The sequence below is a fragment of the Achroia grisella genome, unplaced genomic scaffold, assembly GCF_030625045.1.
Source record: "Achroia grisella isolate CSIRO2021 unplaced genomic scaffold, CSIRO_AGI_Agris_v1 utg540, whole genome shotgun sequence".
Taxonomy (NCBI): domain Eukaryota; kingdom Metazoa; phylum Arthropoda; class Insecta; order Lepidoptera; family Pyralidae; genus Achroia; species Achroia grisella.
In genome coordinates, this window is record NW_026712925.1 from 364,656 (window position 1) to 389,000 (window position 24,345).

General features: G+C 30.1%; 1 protein-coding gene across 1 annotated transcript; it reads right to left on the reverse strand.

The window, feature by feature from the left end:
- Positions 1-1,444: 1,444 nt before the first annotated feature.
- LOC131847732 (putative helicase mov-10-B.1) lies at positions 1,445-10,602 on the reverse strand. Its single transcript, XM_059197378.1, has 19 exons — positions 10,217-10,602; positions 9,664-9,784; positions 9,149-9,311; positions 8,700-8,827; positions 8,311-8,429; positions 7,945-8,082; positions 7,693-7,789; positions 7,473-7,575; positions 7,157-7,262; positions 6,744-6,914; positions 6,470-6,617; positions 5,935-6,083; positions 5,576-5,710; positions 5,054-5,247; positions 4,586-4,734; positions 4,172-4,290; positions 3,468-3,579; positions 2,892-3,068; positions 1,445-2,384 (listed from the first exon to the last, which is right to left on the reverse strand). The coding sequence occupies exons 1-19, from the start codon at positions 10,333-10,335 to the stop codon at positions 2,148-2,150; spliced, it is 2,685 nt and encodes an 894-aa protein (XP_059053361.1). The 5' UTR covers positions 10,336-10,602; the 3' UTR covers positions 1,445-2,147.
- Between the last annotated feature and the right edge of the window lie 13,743 nt (positions 10,603-24,345).

Sequence of the window (24,345 nt, forward strand, 5' to 3'; positions counted from 1 at the left end):
TTCAATTTGTGATAACTTCAGTCTGAGCTAAGTGTAGATACCTATAACTTTTATCTCCTGTATTATCATCGTTCGTCACTTAGTCAAGAATTATTAGGTCATCATGTTTTATACCATATCACAAATAAATTAAACTTATAATGAGAGTCCAGTATGATTCAATATTTTAGCAAAGACTTTAGTTATTGATGTATTTTCTGTACCTACCTCAGTCATTCGATAATACATGAATAAACAAAATTTTTTCAATATAAATAAATTTATTTAATATACTTACAAGTGTAATTCTTTGCAAATGTTATGCAAAGATAGGGTAATCTACATAAGTAGTAGTGACTCCATTGCTACTCCAGTGTACGAAACAAATAAATAGATTTAACAATTAATTATTGATTAATTTATAAGTAGCTACTAACAAAAAAAAAATATCAACTGATTTATTTGGTCCCATCTATCATTCTAATCTAAATATAAATAATTCAAAGGTGATTGGCTGACATAGTGATCTCTCAAAGCACAGCCCAAACCACTATACGTATCGGGCTGAAATTTGGTATGCAGCTAGATTTTATTACGTAGGCATCCGCTAACAAAGGATTTTGATTAATTCTACCCCCAAGGGGATAAAATAGGGGACGAAAGTTTTTATGAAACTTTGTCAATTTTAAACCAATCGGGCTGAGACTTTGCATGCATAAACTACTATGACGTAGGCATCCCCTATGAAAGGATTTTGATAAATTCCATAGATAAGGAGGTAAAATAGGGGATGAAAGTTTGTATAAATCTTCTTAGATTTTCGACTGATTGAACTGAAATTAAAGATTGGAGCTACTATGATGAAGACGTTCGCTTTAAATAGGATTTTGATAAATTCAACCCCCATGGGTATAAAATAAAGGATGATATAGGATGTAAATGTATTAGTTTGAACCTATCTGTACCTAATGGAAAGAATAAATTAAGACGAACAAAATAATTTTTAGTTCTTTAAGCTACTTTTGTTTTAGAAAAATAAAGTTAAATTTCACGCGGAAGTGGTCGCAGGAACAGCTAGTTTATAATAAAACTAACATATAGAATTTTTATTGGTCTGTGGTAATTTTTTAACGTTTCTCGACATACTTGACAAATTCTTGTGTCCCGAGTAATAATTGTTTCCAATCTAATTGTGGTGTTGTGTTAAAAATGATTACCTTCGCCGGCTTGTTTAATAAGATGATAATGAATCATGTATGGCAGTATCTAAGGATGTTTAAATTTAAATACAGGCTTATATTTTGGTAGTTTGCAATTCCACGAATGTGTGCTAAGGATATCATGTATATATTCAGAGCAAGTTTATTAAATAAAAGAAAATTGTGAAGAGTCAATAGTTTAATGTATCTATCATCACATTTTTGTATCTATTTCATCATAGTGTTAAAATATAAAGTCTATTTTTTCTTATTTCCTAAGAACAAATTTACAATCAAATAATTACTTATCTAATTACAAAAATATAACTAGCTAATTCTTATAAATGGCACGGATTAAAATTTAGTTTAAATATCACAGTTTAAACCTTGTCAAATACATTTAACATATTTCATAACAATTCATTTAAATTATACAATTTCACACACTGAGATCTGAATTTCTGGAGATTAAAAATGATCACTGGTTTTGGTGTATCGTAATATACATACTTTTTAATAACAGAGTATTAAATATAATTGTAATGCATGTAATTAAGGGATATCTGAAAAAAGATTCACTTAGTACAATTAACTATAATAGGTACTCTTTAGAGAACCCGCATGATCATTTGCAATCCACAACTAAATATAGTTATGACAAACATGACATGTACACAAGTTTATTACAGGAGAGGCTGACGTTTGGCATCGTGACGTTTGTCGTCGTCAGCCTTTTTTATAATAAATTTGTGGTCACTATTTCAGCAGATCGAAATCCCAGCGACTTCTTGGAAAAAATTGCGGAAAATTCAAAATAAATTAATTTTATCTATTCTTATTTAAAAGGTCTTCACTGATATCCCGCCAGCGTATACATTAGCACAAGCGGAAATACAGTTGCATCATAATCCATAAAAATTAGTACTAATAATACATAATGGGTGGCACAACGCATAATTTATGACATTATTAGTAAAAAGTATAATTATTCATATCGTGAATGATGCCAGTTATTACGAGTCTGTTCATTATTTCCATATGTAGGTTGGTATCTCGAAGTAACTGCTGCGTTTCTCTGCAATGGTAGGTGTCATAATCGTTGCATTGTTCCATATACATACGCCATTTCTCGTCCCTCGTTAAACAAGCGGGGTTGCCGATTATTATTAATTTTGCTTTTGCTCTAGTCAATGCGACATTAAACCTCTGTAACAAAAATGAACACATTAAATTCTATAGCTTTTATCTTTTTATCGTAATCTACTATTACTAAACGTTCACGTTCAAAGTATCTACTTAAAACATATTATCAAAATTAATGAAGTTAAAAGGTATCACGTAATAGTACAATTAATGTACCTACAATAAATATATATGAATGAAAACACGGCAACATTCCTCAATTTATATGTGTTCTGTGAAATTCATACTAATATTGTATAGGAGCGGTAGTGTGTCTGTTTGTTACTATAACACTACAAAACGGGTTAACTACTGAACGGGTCTTAATGTAATAATTGTTTGACATTAAAATAAATTGCAATAAGAAGGGACATTGTCTATCTTAACTCAAAAATGAAGGTGATGAAATGGGATATGAAAGTTTATCATATACTGGTAGTACTAGTGGAAAGCGGGTAACTGATATATGTATGTAGTCTATTCATAAAAATATAAGCAATTCCAAAATATGTGTGTAATGTATGTACTCACCTTCTCGTCAACTAAGAATCCCAGACTATATTTAGCGTCCTGGTCTAACAATTTGCAGTTGGCTCTCACAGTTGAAATTAAAATAACCCTCTTTTCCTTTCCTTGAAAAGATTCTACAGTCCCCACTTCTATGTTGTTGTACTCTTTACACTCTAATAAAGTTTTCATTCTGTTCACCTATAAAAGATATTTGATTCAATATAACGGAAATTAAACTATTCAGTGCGAGTATAAATAGCTCTATGGATATAGAGCACAGTTAAATTAATTTAAAAAATCTGAATTGTATATATTATTTTATTTGTTGTTAAAAAATTATGAATCTCGATTTACATTAAAATCTTTTTATCAATTTATATTTCTTACTAATTCTCAATTTCATTTCTTCAATAAAACAGTAATACCAAATCCATAAATTATTATAAGAGATCGCCCAATATAACGTTGGAGTCAAATATTTGCTTGTCCAATTTGCATTTCAATTGTCGTTTTCACTACGATGTTGACAATTAACAATACCTCTGAGTACCCTGGTTAAAAACACTTATATTTTTTGTAAGTTATATTGTTACTGACCTGTCTTATATAAGGAGAAATAATCCCAATGTCTTCTGGCTGTACGTTGTGTTCATAGATAAGAGCTTTTACGTACTTCATCACAATATTCAGTTCAATTTCGTTGGAGTAACTGCAAAGAAAGTGTAATTTAATTATAAACTGAAAATTTAAATTTTCAATCAGTTGTATACATTTCATATTTATTAAAAGTATATCTAATATTAAAATGCATGCTGATATTATATACCCGCAGTGTGTCTATCTAATTGTTACCTTTTCCAGACTAATGGGATGAACGGATTTTAACGAAAATATGTAGATACATGATATTTTTTTATTTCAAAATAATATGTTGTTCAGGCCACGATAAAATTACTTCAATCGTATTTTTAAGAAAATCTACACATCAGATCTTGATCAAGTTTAATGGGATGACAAAAAAGTCCTACTCATAAAAACTTCTGACGTATTATTCATACAAACATTCGAAGTCGAATTGAAACCTACTCTTTTTTTAGTCGGTTAATAAGTAGACGAAGTCGTGTAGCTTCGTTGCATTATTAATTAATATTTTAATGATGATTGCTTTATTTCCTACAGTAATACAAATAACGACAATAAAGATCGGCATTATTTATTGAAATATAAAAAAAGAATGATGACGCTCTAATTTAGAAATTATAATCACATATTTACAGTTAGTACCTGTACTGTTAACATACCTGGGCTTTCCACCAATTTTGTGCTCTTGAGATTGAACAGCATGGAAGACGATAGATCTGTTGCCTCCAGGAAGTCCCAGTATGCTCACAGAGCTCAAAGGATCAGGTTTTGCGAGTGCCTGAATAAAAAAATATAACTTAATGGATGTAAAGCACCTACATATACGTTAAAGTATCAATATGTTTAAATTTTAATAATAATGCTAATTTTGTAGAACGAACATTTTTTCCAAACCAAACGAGTAAGTTCCGAATGTAGTAGAATAAAAAAAATATGACTATGCAGAAGTACTTATATTATCTAAGTTTATTTGACAAAGTTTATTTCTATTTCTTTTGTTCCATATTACGACAGCAACACATAAATTTTTATTATGGTGTACTTTATTAATAACTTAAAATTTCAATTCTTACCTGCAATCGTTCTTCATAGAATAGAGTATTGGGAATTTTCAGTATATCGGGATCGGAGCGATAATTTTTGATGAGCATTGATGTGAAGTTGGGATCGTTGTCGTAAATGTTCGTGTGCGTGTCTTTTAGTCGCTCCATCAAAGATTTACCTGTAATGAAATGCAAGATATAGATAGATTCCAGAAAGGAAAAATAGTAACAATATATAATTCTTAATTTTCATATACCTATAGTTAAATAAGGAAATTGTTGGTAAGTTTTGAGTTCATTATGAATGAATGTATTATTCTTTTGAATATTCTAACATCATACTATCATGATAAATATAATATCTTGTTATGTGAACAATTAGAAACATGACTGAAAATCCGTTAAATAACATATTTTTATTTGCAAAACTTTCTCCTATAGTGCGAACGATAATGGTTTAGAATATTTATTTGTTAGTTCAGGATGACTGTATCATACCTAATCCCATTCGTTTTGCTTCATAAGAGACGCACACGGGTCCCAGTTGGCGGGTGTCCCCGGCGAGAACCACTTGGCCAGTTGGTGACAGGAGCCCGCATATGGGCACCAATGTCGCAGGCTCTGATGCCTGTGCCGCTTCGTCGATAAACAGATGCGTCATTTCAAGTTTATATATACTCTGACTTTTTTCCCTGGTGAACAAGATAAAGTTAATAAATAACCCTGAATACAATGCCATCTGGTATGTGGAAACGTAAAATATTTTGTCATACATAACAATTCAAATACACTACATAGACAAGACCAATACATACATACATGAAACTATTCCTGAATACAAATATTTGTATTATGCGGAGTTCAAATTCTCTAGTTTTGAAATACTCTTTCATATTGGTCGGTTTTAACCGACCTATATACTAAAAAGAATATTGACTTGATTACTACTACCAATATTATTTAATATAGACTACCTATATTAAATAATATTGGTTCAGTACATCGATAACTATAACTTACGTAGCATATTTGGCGGCGTGGGTGAGTGTCGTCACAAATATCCTGTAGTAGCTGACAGTTTCATTTTTCAAGGAACTAAAACTTTCGAAGCTAGTGCCGTTGGATACAGGCCCCAAGACTGGCGGCATCATACTCCTGTTGAATTATAATTTGTTTTCACAATAACAGGTAATAGCAAGATAATTAAGTATCAACGGGGCGAGAACCGGTGTGTCCATTTCGTATTAATTTAGCTCGTTATAAGGGTTTCATTACCGGAAAGTTAGTCAGGCAAATGAAGTGACTAAAATTTTTTATGTAAAAAATCAATCAATATTTTGAGATATTAATATTTAATATTGTCCTTCATAAAAACTTACCAGTCTCTGCACCGAGAATTGCCGCGTAGAATGAATTTATCGATCTTCATTTTTTTATTATATTCGAGTAGCATTACAGCAATATGATCGGCAGCCATGTTTGAGTGTGTGCATACCATAATACGATTTCGTGGGTTAGCTGATACCAACTGCAACAAGTGAAATAAATTGAACTAAATTTCAACATATACATTATAGTAATAATAAGAACCTACTGTTTTTATTGCTCCAAAATATATTATAGTTTTACTTTTTTTTTTGGTTACCAAGGAACTCGAGAAGAAACACATGAAGATTGCAAATAATATTTTGTCCTATCTACGCTACTACTGAATTTATTTATATGCATTAATCGTCTACTAATCAAAATAAAAATATAATTTATTATCAAAAAATACTGTAAAGTGATTTATTGTTGTGTAAAACAATAATATTTCTCTGTAACCTGTATTAAAAAATCTTTATTAACGCATTTCATGTATAATGTCGTTATGTAGAACTTTCAAAAATCAATTCTTAGCTAATGTTTTCGTACCTGTACAATAGTTTCAACAATGGTCATAGTTTTGCCGGTGCCTGGGGGCCCGACCAAGATGTACGGAACTGTACCGGACGTCCCGGACACAATATGCTCCACTGCAGACCTTTGCTCCTCATTGTCTCTGACTACATTGTTATAAAATCTGAAAAAAATATTTTTACATTAATATTCATTTTTAAAAAGGAAATATTTGATGTTCGTAATGGATGAATTCTGGAAATACTAAATAAAAAGCATAATTAATAAATAATAAAACTGTTACGCTTACCGTGAAATTGTCTTAACCGGTATTGGTATCTTGCTCGGCACGGGGAACACTCGGCAGGCTTGTTTGGTGGTGAACACCTTTGATATTGCGTCGTGCATGCGTTCCATCGGCATACGACTGTACGTGAAGTGGACGTCGAATAGAGTATTCTTAGTGTAGTATCCGTTAAAACTAAATGAAAAGAAATTTTTTATTAAATAGTATAGTGTAAAGTATCTAATATATGTTTCACCTACTTAGAGTAAAATGTGTAGGGTAACAAAGTATATCTAAATGTATCACACCCAAATTTTGAGCTCATAATACATGCATGTTTGTGAGCATTAAATTCATTAAAGCTGCGTCTTATACATATTTACTATTATTATTAGGTATTACAAATTATTAGTTCCTAAAACAATTTTAGATCTTACCTTTTATCGAATCCTGTTAGTAAAACTTCGGTTGTTGTGAAATTCTTGACGAAACATTCAAATACAACATCATTGTTATAACTTGGTCGTATTAGTATTCTGTCACCTAAAAAATTATTGAAATGTGTATTTGCACAAAACATAGATAGTGAAGTTGAAGGATAATGCCATCGATTGTACAAAAATCGTTAATATAGGTACGAGAAAAATATATTTTGTGTCAAATTAATTCTTAAAGCATAATTATTTTTTATAATGCTACAAATGGGGAACTTATTTTATAAAAGTAATATGGTGTTAATTTTAATTTTCTTACCGCGTATTACAGACGGACTTCGTTCTGGTAATCCGTCCACTTCGACTAGATAACAGTCGTTTCCATTCATTTTACTTATTGTTGTTTTCGCTATGGTGTATTGCTGAAAAGAAACATTATGGCTTTATTGGAGCTATAGTAATATTCATAATATTCTTTAAATAAATCCAAAACAATAGGAAGTTAAAATTAATTTCTGTTATAAAGATTGGTAATTTACCTTAAGATTCTGTGTAGCAATAGATTCTTCCCACCAAAGTAAATGATGAAAATATGCCATATAATTAAATCTTGTTATGCCTTCTTCAAATATAGATCTGGAAACAAAATATACAATAAATGTAAAGGTACAAAGAACCTTGACCCAGTTTATTTCTTTTATGCATCTGACTTGGTGTCAAGCTTATGCACCTAAGCTATGCTGTAATATTGAAACTCGTAATCTATATCAATTTATAATTGGTATACATACCTTGTGGTCGCAAGCACCCTTTTCAACTTCTCAATCAAATCTGAAGGTATTTCTGGATCGTCCAAAATACTATTTTTGAGATCACGAGGCAGAAGAATTTTCAATAATTTTGGAATTTTGAAGATGTTTTGATGAGTCCTAAAAAGATCGATGCATTAAAAATATGCATAATTTTTATTAGTTATATATATAAGAATCATTGATATTACCAGATATATACCTTAGTCAGGTATCGTGCTGAAATTAGTGACGTTATTTATTATATATATAATTTCTTCTAAATTATATAGATAATTAATAAACGTTCATGAAATACTAAAAATAAATAAGAAGACATGGAGTTTATTAAATGACAATTATACTTACGTCATCTGAAGCGGAGATCTGATAAAATGCTCAGCACTAGTCCACAGCGCCGGCTGTTGGACCTGAGTAATTCCATCTTTCTCTAATTCTGATAGAGGGTTTTCTGTCACTTTCACAATCTACGGAAACAATTTGTATAAGAAATAATATTAGGTACTAATAGGAAATGTATAATTAAATACAAAACAAGTATTTAAGTTATGTCATATTTTATTAATATCTACATATCTATTGAACTTAAGTTTAGGTTAAGTGTTATAATATAAATTAATGGTCCTAATATTTTTAATTAGTCAAGAAAATATTTTTAGTACATATATACATTAATATATTATATTATGATTTCAAAATATTTTATCGGTAACATAAATAAAAAAAAAGTGTATTACCATTTCTCTAACAATAATCAAATTCTTGGATTCGCTTTCTTTGGCAAAGGTAAATATTATGGGCATCTCATAATGGCCGATGTCCATTGATTCAAATGTAACCACAACTGTTCCATCAAGAATCGTTCCTGTAATACATATAATAATGTAAAATATGTCAAACAATGTAACTTCGTTGGCTTTATTACGTTATTTGATCATATTTTTATAATTTATTATAGACCTTGAGCAATTGAATTTCATTATAATCGGTTTCTTAGTTCGATTATATTTCTGTGTTAAATTTTTAACAAAATTACTTTTTCAATAGTATTTATTCCGTTATCTATTTAATCTTGGCTATACCAAGAAATATTAAAAAGTAATTCCTACGGAAACTATGACTTATGTTTGAATAATGATTTCATTTTTGTAAGCATAGAGCACTTTTATTTTATATAGGTACTTACCAGGTTGTAAAAGTACTGGATCTTCACCAAATACAAAAGGGTGATCGTTTATTTCAAATTGCGGTTGAGGATGAGCTAGTAACGCTCCCATGACAAACACGCTGCCATTATTTACGTCGTTGGCAACGCTGAATGAGAATTGTACGCGTTGCTTAGGCTTAACCTGAAATTTATTGTTATCTGTTACTGTAACAACATTTATTAGAAAATCATAACAAAATATTCATAAATAATCCTTGTAACAAAGGAACATTTAAGAACTACCTATCTCAAGAATTTGATTGGTTTGAGTTAAAATAATTAAATTTAAAATTAATTTATTAATTTATAATCGAACAGATAAAATTTTAGACATCGTAGGACATAGAGTAATGGAATAACAAATTGCAATAAAAGAAAAGTCTTAAGATGCAAGACTTCGTATCTCTATATAGTTGAAGTATTACAAATATTGTGCTGTCATACTTGGTTCCTAATCATAGACATTTTAATATATATATTATCTTAGTACTTACAAATATTTGAATGTTTTGTTCATCAGTTCTCCAAATATCAGATTCTTCTCCATCGCCTGTTGGCTTGCTGTGAGCAGAACAAAATACGTAGACGCCTTTCCTATTTGAAGTGTAATATTTCCTGTGAAAATATTATATATTTTAACTAAAATATAATAACATATCTAGCAATAACAAAAATCTTGTTAAAATATATTACATATAATTTAACAAGATTTTTGTTATAGGTTTTTTCATGTCATTGTGGCTGCTTTGCCTGAATAATCCCATTTCATTTTCAGCACTCAAAGAAAATTAAATCATATTTAAAGTTTATAACCCAAAATAGTCTCTTTAATAAATTGGATAAACTTTCCACTCCGTATAAACTCTATCTACACAATTATAGATATATATAAATAGGTATAACAAAAAAACTGTTAATTAAAGGCAGCCGTTCTAAAGTAATTTGCTTATATGTATTCCTCATCTGATTTTAATTTACCTATATATTTGTAACATATAGAACAGTATGTAACGTAAGTCAAGCAAAATAAAATCAAAGTGAACTTACTCGCTGCTTTTAAAGTTAGCGAGCTCCAAGTTGCAGACGTGCTTCGGAGTAAATCTATGATTAACAACTGATTCTTCATTATAATACTCATCAACCCAACCGCACACTTTGCAAAGCATTGTTTCTGAAAAGAATTTTCTATTTTAGATATTGTACCTTTCCTACCTACGCGGCTAGTTATTAGGCACTGGATTTAACTAAACGACATCAAAAGTTTTGAATTTGATTGGTGCTTTTTAACTGATTCCACGATGCAAAGGAAATAATGTGTTTCTCTGTAGGTATATACATATATTGTTCAAGTACTTTGTGGCGCTATTGAGAATATATTTAATCTTGCAAGTAATCGGTATTCAGAATAGCGACCACCAGATGCCAGTGCCACATCCAACTTATACATAAAAATAACACTAAGATAATGTAAGGCGAGATTATTTCATTTAAATAAGTATATAATAAGTTCTAAGAAAATACGGCATCAAATCATAAATCTAACTTTTATGTAGAAGCCATTATAAAAATATACTAAGCTGTACATTTTTTCAATTTCTATACGATAGATTACAATACTGTAAAGCAGGTATAGGTATATATTAAATATACTAAAGTAAGCAAGATAAAAACTTCCTTTTTTATTAGTAGTTTAACTAAGTACCTACTAAAAAGTATTCTATTTTCATTAATGTTTTAGATATCTTTAATATCATACTAAAATGTAAATGTCGTGGTTTTATAAGGATTAAGTGTTATGTAAGCTACTTTCATCAATGCTTTTTTTGCATCAATGATTTTTGGGAAGTACACTATGTTTGAATAAGTAATGCCCATCCAATTTATTGTCTATTACTTATTATTAAGATTTTAAGCACTTAAATAATATGTGTAAGTTTTGCTTGGGCCAAATCATACTTATGTCAAAACAATTATTATGTATATAGGTATATCCTAATAACTTTATAATAATAACTTTAGAATGAAACGGCTTTATCTAGGATAAATAAGTACCTATATAGGTACTGTAATATCTAGTGAATATCCTAAACCAATATATCTATGTCTTATATGAATAAACTGAATAGAGTAAATTATTAATTAACTTAGAAGATTGCTTAAATGCAGATATTTTTGATTACGTATATGTGTAATTAATAATTTAAAGTGCATACCTGTATAACTTATAATCACTGATATCACGGAGTAACTGTATTTTACAACTCGTCCTTAACTATTAATAAATTCGTAAAAAATAAACGGTAAACTCAACGACTACTGTTAACCGAGAAGGCGAGGGTGGAACTGTGGGGTTGTAAAAAGGAAGTGTTAACTTTATACGTTTCGTCTGTAGCTTGCAGGTAGAACCTAGTCCGGCCAGGGAGTGGTAGGTTGGGGGCGTGGCCTGCTTATGTGTGCCCTTTTGTTGTATATCATTAGCCACATTACAATTTATATTAGGTAAATATATGTATTATATATATAATACTATTCTTTAATATAAAACATGAAATAAATAATACTCTGAGTAGGTACCTAAATATGAATAAAGTGCAACCAACTAATTTTCGAATGCAAAAGAATTACAAACGTTAATTTTACTGTTTGTCTATACGTTTTGACTGTACAATTACGCGATAGGTTTGTCATAAATACGGTTGACGAAACTTAGAAAAATGAAACTTAATCGAAGTATTTAATATCGCGTTATAACTTCAATACAAGTAAATGTAATAGATACTATAGCTTATAGTCATTATGAGGCAAGCTGAACTTGTAGGAAGTAGAGTAGGTAGTACCTAGTCTACTTCTTACAATTTTATATCATATATCCATAAATAATCAGATACGTTATTTTGTTTAAAAAACCAACAGTGTTTTTAAAATTGTTAACAATAAATACGTTCAATTTAATAAATAATTGTTAACTATACTAACTACAAAAAGACAGACAGACCGACTCTATTTAATCTCTATACTTTTTACATCCATATACCTACCTACATTTCGTTCTACGTAGAACAGCCATGTTGGGAACAAAATTACCCTAGTTTCAACACAAAAGTAATTTGTATTGCCAATTATTGATAGAAACGGTACAGAATTAGAGAATCTTATACAAAATTGATACGAGCATAAAAATAGGTACATATTATTGATTTAGGTGATAACAAGAATTTATTATTATGCATGTCCTACGATACGTGAGTTAGTAACTGCAACTATTAAATAGTTTATATACCTACTAATCATAATCGAGAAACTGTAAATTTTATTATATTTCAATAAGAATTCTTTGGTACCGCTCTAGATCACTAAACACTTGGTAAAAACAGTAATTTAGTATCGAACTAATGTCATCAAACTAATCCTTGCTATCCACTTAAGTAATGGCAATTACAATTACCTACCTATTCTATTATAATAATAATAATCCTTTACCTACTCAATGCAATAACAATTGTGTTAATAAAAAAATGCCAAAAATTCTATGAATTAATGAGTTAATGACCATTATCCGTTATCTATCACAATTTAAACAAACAATAAACTTGGCGACTAAAATTGCCATTCTTAATAGCTATTCTATTCATTTAAAATCACTCAATATGTAGAAAATTCGATAGACATATGTAAATATGAACCATGCTAGTGGAAGTAGTAGAATTGTAATATATGTTTGTCACGTTTAATATAGGGACCTATTTTGAAAGAATACTTATTATTAGATGTATATAATATAAGAATAATAATAATAATACACGTCGCACATCAAAAACTACAACTTATACGTCTACGCTACGTCTTTAAATTATAATAAAGAAATTGTTTTAATTAATCCAGTAGTGTTTTATGTGTATAATATGTTAAAACAAATACTTAAGTCTAAATATTATATAGAGTATATGGACATTTTAAATATACTAATCATGTCTCAGAAATAAATTTTCACCACAATCTCTACAGCTTATGGTACCAAACAACTGATAGAAATACTCAAATAGGTACATTCATTTATAAATTAATAAATGTTCATTCATACTTATCAATGCAAAAGTATCTTCTAATATATAAAATACTCGTATCACAGTGTTTCTAATAAAATTCCTCCGAAAAGGGTTGCCCGAATGTAATGAAATTTTGTCTGTAGTCAGTAGGTCTGAGATTAGGACTTAATATGTGACTATTTATCATACCCCTAAGCGAGTTTCAGTATTAAAGAGTGGCTCTGCAATAAGTACCCAGTAACTTTAGGTTCAACATATCTAATATATGACTAAACGGCAGAGTACCTACAAAATTATTATTCGGTTTAGAGATTGCTTAAATAATATTAGTGCCTTATATAATAAAAGTAAGTGCCAAACACATACCTGTTTAACAAATAATCACTGGTATCACGAAGTAACTAAAAGAATTTCACAACTTCTATTAACCACTTATAAAATATTCAGTAAACTCAACGACTTCTATTAACCAAGAAGGTGAGGGTGAAACTGTGGGGTTGTAGATGAAAGTGTCAATTTTATACGCTTCCGTCTGTAGCCTGCAGGTAGAGCCTGGTCCAGCCAGGGAGGGGTGGGTTGGGGGTGTGGCCTGGTTATGTATACTTGTACTGCTGCCATCCCATTGGCCATATTATTAATATGTAAATTAATTTTACTATTTTTTTAAATAAATTCATGTATGTATATAACGGGCTATACAACACTAAAATAATTTTCAAAATCGGTTCAGTAAATCCAATAATCACCCTCACAAACATTACTTCTTTATAATATTAGTATTAGTAAAATATACAGATAAATATTACATACTGAGTAGATCTAGTCCTTTATAATATTATAAATACAAAAGTAACGCTGTCTGTCTGTCGCGTTTTCACACCAAACCTACTAAACCGATTTAATAAAAATTTGTTACGCAGATCGTCTATACCCTGAGATAGTACATACGCTACTTTTTAATGCGAAAAAAGTGGTTAAAAGAATAGATGAAATCATAGAATGGCATTGCATAGAAGTATCATCATTTTGAAATCTAAAAACTTTAAATTTATTTTTTATGCTGTTGATTAAATAGATATAATATGACATTGAATGTTTGTATGAAATTCGTCATTTTAGAAGCTAGAACGAAATATCATCTTTTTAGCTTTTTGGGTTAGATTATTAATTAAGTACTACTTATCATACTTATGTACCTACTTATTTATACGTAAGGTATGTGTCTTACCGCCGCGCCGTCTGCCTAGGTATATGTTTTGTGACTAGATATAAATAAAAGATATCACGTAGGTAAAACTTTGCATAATTTTATACCTATTTTAATTAGTCTTTTGTAATAAATATACAGTTTACTACTGTTATTCAAATGTCGATATTTAAGTTACTTGACAAAGCATAATTTACCTATCGGTATATTTAATACATCCATACTAATATTATAAACGCCAAATTGTACCTAAGTACCTATGTTTAATTATCTGTCTGTTTGGAGTTGTTTCGTTTTAGTTGTTATCATATAGAAAATAAGCCATATACCTATAGAGTATATGGGTATAGAAAATAGATATATACTTTTATGATATCAAATTAAAAAGAAAGATATTCTTTGTTAATTAAATGGTTAGGTAAGTGAATAGAATTACCATTACACAGTCAAAAACGTCAGTTAGGTTTGGCTGTGTGATGGACATTCTACATGTAAGTAACTTCACACAATAATAGGTTCCTATGTGTAAAATAAAATTTGGAGTTACTTACCTAAATGTTACTTACAGTAGTCTAAATAAATATTCGAAAAGAAATATTTTTCTTAAGTACCTACCTACCTACTTATCAACTGAGACGAAATTAATTTGCAACCGACTACACGGACTTTAATTTTATCTACTTACAAAATTAATCATCGAAACGGTTCAGATTTGAGAATACTAGGTACTGATAGGAGCATGAAATTCTGTCGATTTTTTATAAGCATTACATGATCACAACGCTTTGTGATTATTTACGCGAGATATTTTAATTCGAGAATGCTACTACTGCAACTGTCAAAAAGTGCATGAAATCATAATCTAGAAGCTATTAATTTTATTCTAAGTATTTCTATTCGTAACGATGCATTTTCTTTTTACAATTAATTATCTGGAAGAAATAGTATCTACCTGTTTAGATTTTGTAAATAATATAGGTATCTACTTACTTAGCCTTATCGTTGCTATTCAATAATAAGTAATGACAATAACAATAGTTCTTTCATTGTAACGATAACAATCCTTTTGCCTTTTCAATTAAAAAAACAATTGTAAAAAAGAAATGCCGCCAAATTGTATGAAATATGTACTAAGTTAATGACTGTTATCTGTCATCTCTAAACAATGAGTTTGTGGCCGAAACTGTCCTGCATATTGATAATTTTTACAATACATATAGGTAATACAATTCCCTTAATGGTTAGAACAATAGGTAGTCCTAAAGTTTCAAATAAAGAAATGAAATTATGGTAGTGTGTATTACAATAGATACTTGTCACGTCCGATATAAGTAGATTACCTATCCATTTAGAAACTTTCTTTTGTAACTTATTTGTCAGTGTAAGTGAGTTAGAGTTCTAGATAATATTCCTAAATTAGTACATACTAGGTAGTTATTATCTGTGAGTTTATTTAAAAGATACACATTTAGGGACATATGTCTAATAAACAAATATACGGATATATTTATAATGATGTGTATTGAATTGTAGTATATTGTTTGAATAATTAAAAATTTTGTAACAGATGGTAGACAGTTTATTACATGTAGGTCATGTACCTATGTCGTTAAAAATTGCTTGCGCTTCCAGATGGAAATAAAAAACAATATGAATTACAAATACCTGAAAATTACAGGGGTAAATAAATAAGATTTGCTTGAAATTACTTCAATAATAAATGATAACAGTAGTATAAATTATTAAATTTGTATAGTAGGTAAAATAGGTGTTTTGTGCAGACGAAATGCGGTCTGCACAAACTTCCTAGAATATAGAAATATTCTAGGAAGTTATCCTAGGATAGAAATCCTATTTCACCCCTCCAGATTATTTCATGACATAAAAAATAACCTATGTAGGTACCTATCTCCTTGTCATATTATAATCTATAATTTCGTTAAATTTTATTAGGATCCATTCAACCCTTTAGTCGTGGAAATAGAAATAGAAATAATCTTTATTCAAATAAACTCATTACAAGCACTTTTGAATAGTCATATTTTGATTCTACCACTCATTCGGAATGCAGATTCATCACAAGAAGAATGAGCAAGAAACTTGTGTGTTGCTCTTTTTAATAGATGTTTTTTTTATATAAATAATTACAGTGTAACAAGTAAGAGGCATGCGACAATCAACATAGAAATCGCTACGCACTCATTATTAGTGTAATCAGATAATATTGTCAGTGCTATGTATTTAAAATTTTTCTACAAAAACATTATTATCGTTAACGAATTCTTCGATTTTATAGTAAGCTTTTTTGCAAAGGAAGTGTTTTATTTGACATTTAAATCTTTTTTCTAGCAGATTTATAACAGACTCTGGTATTTTATTGTAAAACCTTACGCAATTGCCATAAAACGAATTACTAACTTTAGCCAAACGACATTTAGGTAAAATCAGTTTGTTATTGTTACGTAAGCTTTTATTAGTGCAATCACTAACTCTTTTGAAACTGTCTATATTCTTCCTGGCATACATGATATTTTCATAAATATATTGAGAAGCAACGGTGAGGATATTTGATTCCTTAAAGCACTCTCGCAAAGACTCTCTGGAACCCATACTATAAATGGAGCGAATGGAGCGAATCTTTTGTAAAATAAATATTGTATTTATATCAGCTGCTTTGCCCCATAACAAAATACCATACGACATAATGCTATGGAAATAGCTAAAGTACACAAGTTTAGCCGTTGCCACGTCTGTTAATTGTCTAATTCTTCTTACCGCATAAGCGGCAGAACTAAGTCGACTCGCTAATTTAGTAATATGAGCACCCCATTGCAACTTGGAATCTAATGTGATACCTAGAAATACAGTATCATCCACAAAATTAATAGGTTTATTGTCCAACGTGATTTTTGAATCTACCGGCCTTACATTGGGGAGAGTAAATTTGATACATTTAGTTTTATTTGCATTTAGTAACATATTATTAGCCGTAAACCATTTTAAAACATAAGAAAGAGCACCGTTTACTTCGTCCAAATCATCAATATGTCGATTGACTTTGAATACTAATGAAGTATCATCAGCAAACAGAACTATGTCAGCTATCTTTTCTACCATATAAGGAAGATCATTTATGTAAACTAAAAATAAGAAAGGACCTAAAATAGAGCCCTGAGGAACACCCATTTTAATACTAGTTCCCTCAGACTTTACACCATTTATTTCGACAACTTGCATTCTATTATTTAGATAGGATTTCATCATGCTTTGTGCTTCATATCTAATACCGTAATGTTCAAGTTTGAGCAAAAGTGTTTCATGTTCAACGCAATCAAATGCTTTGGAAAGATCACAAAATACACCGACTGCATCCTGAGACCTCTCCCAAGAATCAAATATATATTTAATGAGAGCTACACCGGCATCAGTAGTTGATTTACCGGCCGTGAAACCAAATTGTCGACTGTGAAGCAGTTTATTTACTTTAAAGTGTTGCAGCATTTGATTGAGCATAATTTTTTCAAACACTTTACTCAATACTGGTAAGATAGATATAGGCCTATAATTACCTACCACAGTTTTTTCTCCTGACTTAAAGAGTGGAGTTATTTTGCTATGTTTCATTAAATTGGGAAAAACACCATCAGAAATACATTTATTGAAAATAATTACTAAATATGGAGCAATAACATCTATAGCGGTGTTAATAACTTTAACAGACATGCCCCAATGGTCTTCAGTATTTTTTAAATTTAATTGTTTAAATGTTTTAGTAATTGTAGCAATGTCAATAAATGTAAATTTAAATGTAACCGGACAAGAAACAACATTATCAATAAGGAATGATTTAGCTATACTAGGAGAAGAGTCCAAAGAGGAAGTAATATCAGTTGGAATATTAGCGAAAAATTTTTCAAAAATATTGACAATTTCTTTTGTGGAGGTTACTAGTTTATCATTATAATTTAACGGAAAATCGTTATATGGACTTTTAACTTTGCCAGTTTCTTTGTTAATAATATTCCACACTGTCCGTATCCTATCCTTGGACTCTTTAATTTTTTTATTTAGATAATTAGACTTTGCTACATTACATACCTTTTTAAAAGTTTTTGAGTATCTTTTTACATAATTTACGAATGTACTATCGAAACGGTATTTTTTTTGAGCATATAAATCAAATAATATATTTCTACTTTTAAGAAGCCCATTCTGAAAATTTTGTTTTGTTAATAATACTGATAGTTTTTTTTGTTAAAAGCCTTATTATATTCGTTAGAAACAATATTGAAGAAATCTGTATAAAGTTTGTTAGGTTCATTAGATGGAAGATAAAAATCTAATTTACTACGAACTGATATTTTAAATTTATTTATCTTATAACTAGTCAAGTCTCTTTTTAATAAATTAATTTTCCCAATTTTGTTTAAGTGATTTGGAAAAATAACTATTTGACCACAGTGATCAGAAGGAAGGTTGTTTATTATTATTTTATCTAAATACTCACTGTTGCTGAATATGTTATCCAAGCAAGTAGCAGACGTGACAGAGATACGAGTGGGTTCGTGGAAGACATTACTCAAGTCAAAGGATTGAAATAAACTCATTAATTTAGTTTTTGTGGTATTATGTGATAAAATGTCAACATTGAAATCACCACACACTATAATTTTTTTGTTAATATTAAATACTCTTTTTAAAATATCCTCCATTACCTCTTCAAATAAATTATAATCACTATTTGGAGGTCTATATACACATATAACTATATAATTGTCTAGTTCCACACAGGAAATTTCAATACAACATTCAACAGAAAGATTGCCAATATCACTACGTTCTTTTACTTTTATATTATTTTTTACCAATATCATGGAACCTCCTCTATTTACTATTTTTCTATTAAAGCAGCTGACAATATTATAATTGTTTAAGCTGAACATCATATTGCTCACTTTGAGCCAATGTTCAGTTAAACATAAAACATCTATATTATTTTTTTCTAAAAACAATTGAATAATTAATTCACAGCCGAGAAAACTTTGTATGTTCTGGTGAACAATTTTCAATTCTGATAGCTTTCCCTTTGTCTTTTTCAGCAGTTTAAATCTGCAGTCATATTTAAATTTTTGTAAATAGAAGGATTCTTACTAGAATCAATATTTATGTGAATATTTTCAGTATGTTTAGTATTAACATTAGTACAAGTACTACTAATTGGATTAATGCAACCCATTATATTACTTATAATGAGGTCATTTATATTGTAAGCTAGTAAACTAGCTATATTTGTTATTTGTTTTTTAGGCAGATAAAATCTATCTCCAGTCATACAAAAGTTTGTAACAAATTTGTTACTATCAAAAAATAAAAAGTCATTATGACGACATGTCATATTATAAATTAAATTATTAATATAATATATGAACTTATTTTGTTCAATGGTCAGAGAACGACAGTAAGGAAATGCACATAATATTATTTTACCTATGCCCAGCTCGGCAATATTAAGCAAAGAGTTTACAAGTTTAATTACATGACTTTTTTTACATATAAACAGTTGCCTAAAGCAATGACTAATGTGGTTAACTTATCAAAAAGACAGACAGATTGAAATAAATCACTTTAGCATTTACAATACTTAGGTATTAGTATTTATTGATATAGTTTCTTGGTAAGTCGGTAGCTACGTAATATTTTCTAATCAGAATTGGTGAACCTCGTAGTTGTTAGTTGATAAATGCATACCTACAATTTTTTAAATGTGAAAGTGTGTCTATCTTCTTAGTGTGTTTTGAAGTAGCGAAAAGGTAACAAACACCTTTTCGCTACTTCACAGCTGAACAGAATCGTATTCAAATTTGGAAGGAAGATATGTGGTATCATGTGGACGTATAGGTAGATACTGTCGTAAATCTATATAAACACGTTTGTATTGTACTGACTATGTTTACCTTGCTAAAAAATAAATTGCATTATACACACCAAGGTTTATAATATTCTACCTAAACATTAAATTTAAAATAATATTTAAAAAAAATGTTTATTTTGGAATAAGCTTATTTCATTATTTTAACTATGTGCTCTTAGAATTAACTTGTTAAAAATATTAAATGTAGACTATAATATTTTTGAACAATTAACCAGAACATAGATTATAGATACTTTTCTCTTTGTCATATTTGCGTAAACAAAAACATATTGTATAAGTTGTTGCTATAAGCGTACCTACCTATAGACTGTGAATATAATAGACCTAGAGACTCTTTTACTGTATTTTCAACATTTTAATGTATTTTGATGATGCAAATTTTAAAAGACGTAGGTATAGATTACAGAGATAGGAGAATAATTTACCAACTTTATAAAAACCAAGAAACTACAATAGAGATAGGAAATGTAACGGAAAGAGCTAAAATTAAACAGGGAGTACGACAGGGATGTCCACTTTCACCTCTTATTTTCAATATCTTTATAGAAGCTGCAGTAAAAGAAATAATAGAATTACACCAGGGAGGTATTCAAATAAACGGACAAAGGATACATTTTATAAGATTTATTGACGACATAGCTGCCCTAGCTGAAGACTACACACAGCTTCATACACTTTTGGACATAATGAATAAAATTTTTAAAACATATGGACTAAATATTAATACCAAGAAAACTAAAATAATGACAGTAGCAAATATAAACCCCATAACAGAAATACTACAAGAATAAAAAAAATACAATTTGAAAATGTAGATAAATTTAAATATTTAGGTAGTATGATTACCAGTGACTCCAGAAGTAACAAGGACATTAATATCAGAATAGCTATAGCGAAAAGAGCATTTAATGATAAAAACATCTTTTGAGAGTTATCAAAGCTTATATCAAAGTCCTCTCGGAAACACCTTATCAAGACCTACATCTGGAGTATAGCCTTGTATGCCTGTGAGACGTGGACATTGACACAAAAGGAAAGAGACAAACTGGAAGCCTTTGAAATGTGGTGTTGGAGAAGAATGGAAAGAATTAGCTGGAAAGATAAAATAAGGAATGAAGAACTGTTTGAGGGGAGTAAAGAAAAGAAACAGAGACTTACTGAGAATAGGCGGGGGAAAATGTTGGGGCACTTGATACGACACGACGAACTAATTAACAACATTATAGAAGGAAAAATAGATGGAAAGAGAGGAAGGGGAAGACCAAGACACAGCTATATCAAGCAAGTTAAAGAAAAAGTTGGAGTCGTGTCGTATCAACAGCTAAAGGGACTGATAGAAGATCGTGGAAGGTGGCGGGAGCTCCACCGACAAGAGCACAGCTCTTAAATTATGAATGAATGAATACTGTATTTTAAAGAAAATTCACATTTCTTCATGTTCTTTATCTACGTATATGCTTAACAGAGGCTGTAAAAAATAGTCTGCGAGGGTACGTTAGTGTCACCTATTTCAGGCGCCAAGCAGCTTGCTTTGTAAGCTGTGATTCGGTTGTAGGGTCAGATTAAGCAGTGGAATTACAGAATAAGGCATGACATCAGGCGGTTGTAACATAATACCGTGATGTCATGGTGCTGTTCATGTCTATAGACAATGGTTACAGCTTGGCATGAGGCGGGACGTGAGCGTGATACGTCTGTTTGATTTTATGTAATTTGAATGACATCAAATTACATAAAATCAAACAGACGCAGACGCCAAAAATATTTTTAGGGGGCTTTAGTACAAGAACATACATAATAAGGTATATAGTTTTTGAGTTATCCTTAATAATGCAATTGAAGTCAATTTTTCGTGTCCTACTGTACCTACTTACTTATAATTCTTGAAACTATAGAATTTCATAGAAACTTTGAGATCATCATTAATGTCGAGACGTGGTCACCAAAGTGACTATTGTCTTTTTGTACCCAATTTAGTTACAAAAACACAATGGTCAGCAGGGTTTACAGATAATAATGACCGATCGGTCATTAGTAGGTAGGCATAATATTATTGTTTCGGCATTTCTTTCAAATTATTCATATGTAGTTCAAATGAAAGGATTATATACTCTACAATGACAGGAAGAATAGTTTTATCATTGCTAAATTACCTTAGCTAAGAAATATCTACTACAAAATGGTCTCTGAATCATAACTCTTTAACTAAATAAGTATCTATAATCGCAGATACTAAGTTGATATAATTATCGTCTAATTTTAGGTACAACCTACAAATTACAAAACACAAATAACTAAAGTTAATTAAAGTTTAGTTATTATATTAATGATCTGCAACGCGTATGTGATACCCTGGTGGATCAGGCGTCCATAGGCTACGATAACTGTTGAGCATCACATGGGCTTTTACCATCATTCAGATTTGCTTTTTGCCATCATCGTAGAATGTTGTTTAACGTAATTGTTTTTTTTATGAATATGAAATTGCATACCCGCAAGCGTTAAATCAGTATACGTATAGTCTTACGGATGATAATGGAATGGCGCACCCGCCTGCGCTGATAATTTACACTAGCGGGGCACCAGTGGAGGATGATAAGACGAGCATAAGGTCTAGGCAGTTAACACATCGCGGTAAATTCAGAGTTTATCACGATGGTTCCCAGGGGGCACCACGTCGCCATGGGACATTGGAATGCTGTTATTAGTCCACATTAACAACAATCCCCTTCCTCCCTGTATATGTAGGTATAGTCAGAGTTAGCTGATCATAGAGAATTCACAAGGAATCAACCACGGTGGACTCCAGTAGGAACACCGTGGTAGTCCACCTGGCTTAGTACATTACTAACGATGGGGATCACTAGTCCCCTTTGCTAACAATGCCCGTTCTCTTATTTTTTCATTGACAACCTGTGGTATTATAAAAATTATTTTTGAATCGATAGATAAATTCAACATGAATTTATCATGATGGTTTCCAGAGAGAAACCACATGGAGGTCCATCTAATATGGTACATTGCTAGCAATAGGGTTATTAGTCCACATTACTAACAATCCCCTTCCCTCCACGTGGTTAAGGTTATAATACTATTGAATTAGGCTATACTTTGTACAAAGTGACTTCAACCACCACGCAGTTTGTTGTGTAAGCCGTGGTTCTATTATATGAGATATGGCAGTAAAATTAGAGGTGTATGACACCTTCGTTCTTATGGATAGAACCACATGGGGGAAAAACGAGTATCACACGATAACTTGAAATTCATAGTCCATTTCTCACTATCAGGTGGGCCATCAGCTTATTTACCATTCCAGTTACTCAAATAGAAAATCTGACGATAAGGTTAACGAATGAAATAAATAAAACGTAAGTAATTATTTATTGAAAAAATATTTTTTTATTTAAATGAATGGATACCATAAAAAATATGAAAATATAATAGAGTGCAATATGGATAACCAATACAAAGAAAATAAGATCTTTTTTATTTTTTATAATACTCACATAAATAGTTTTCTATTATTTATATAATAGAAAACTTTTAGTACCTATTTTGTACTATTCGGTACCTACTTATTTTAAATAATTCGTGTCTCGATATATACAAGATGAAATATTAAGAAATGGTCACCCATTCATTCTGTCATTATATGGCTGGACAAAATAATAATGCTAAATAAATAGCTGGCTAAGAGGATTAAACTAGGACATATCATTACAGCAGAATATTAATATTATATATAATATACTAAAAATATGCAAATCATATTATTAACGCATTATTGCATACTGTTGTGAAACAATGTTTGTTATTTGTATCCTAGGCAGTACATATTCTTGTGAGTCAAGGATATTAATGATTGTCTTTAGGCTTATGATTCGTAATTACTAAATATAAAATACCGTGATAAATGTATCCCGTTATCCTTACTATAAAATAAACATTAAATGTAATTTTAACCTTAAAGACAATAAATACAAGTGCC

Bases quoted from the DNA above. Each gene is read 5' to 3' on its own strand.
- LOC131847732 (XM_059197378.1), bottom strand. From the start codon at position 10,335: ATGCTTTGCAAAGTGTGCGGTTGGGTTGATGAGTATTATAATGAAGAA. The intron at 5,248-5,575 runs GTAAGTTATAGT...CTTGTTCACCAG, and splicing joins CACGCCGCCAAATATGCTAC to GGAAAAAAGTCAGAGTATAT. The intron at 3,069-3,467 runs GTCAGTAACAAT...TATCTTTTATAG, and splicing joins TTTCTCCTTATATAAGACAG to GTGAACAGAATGAAAACTTT.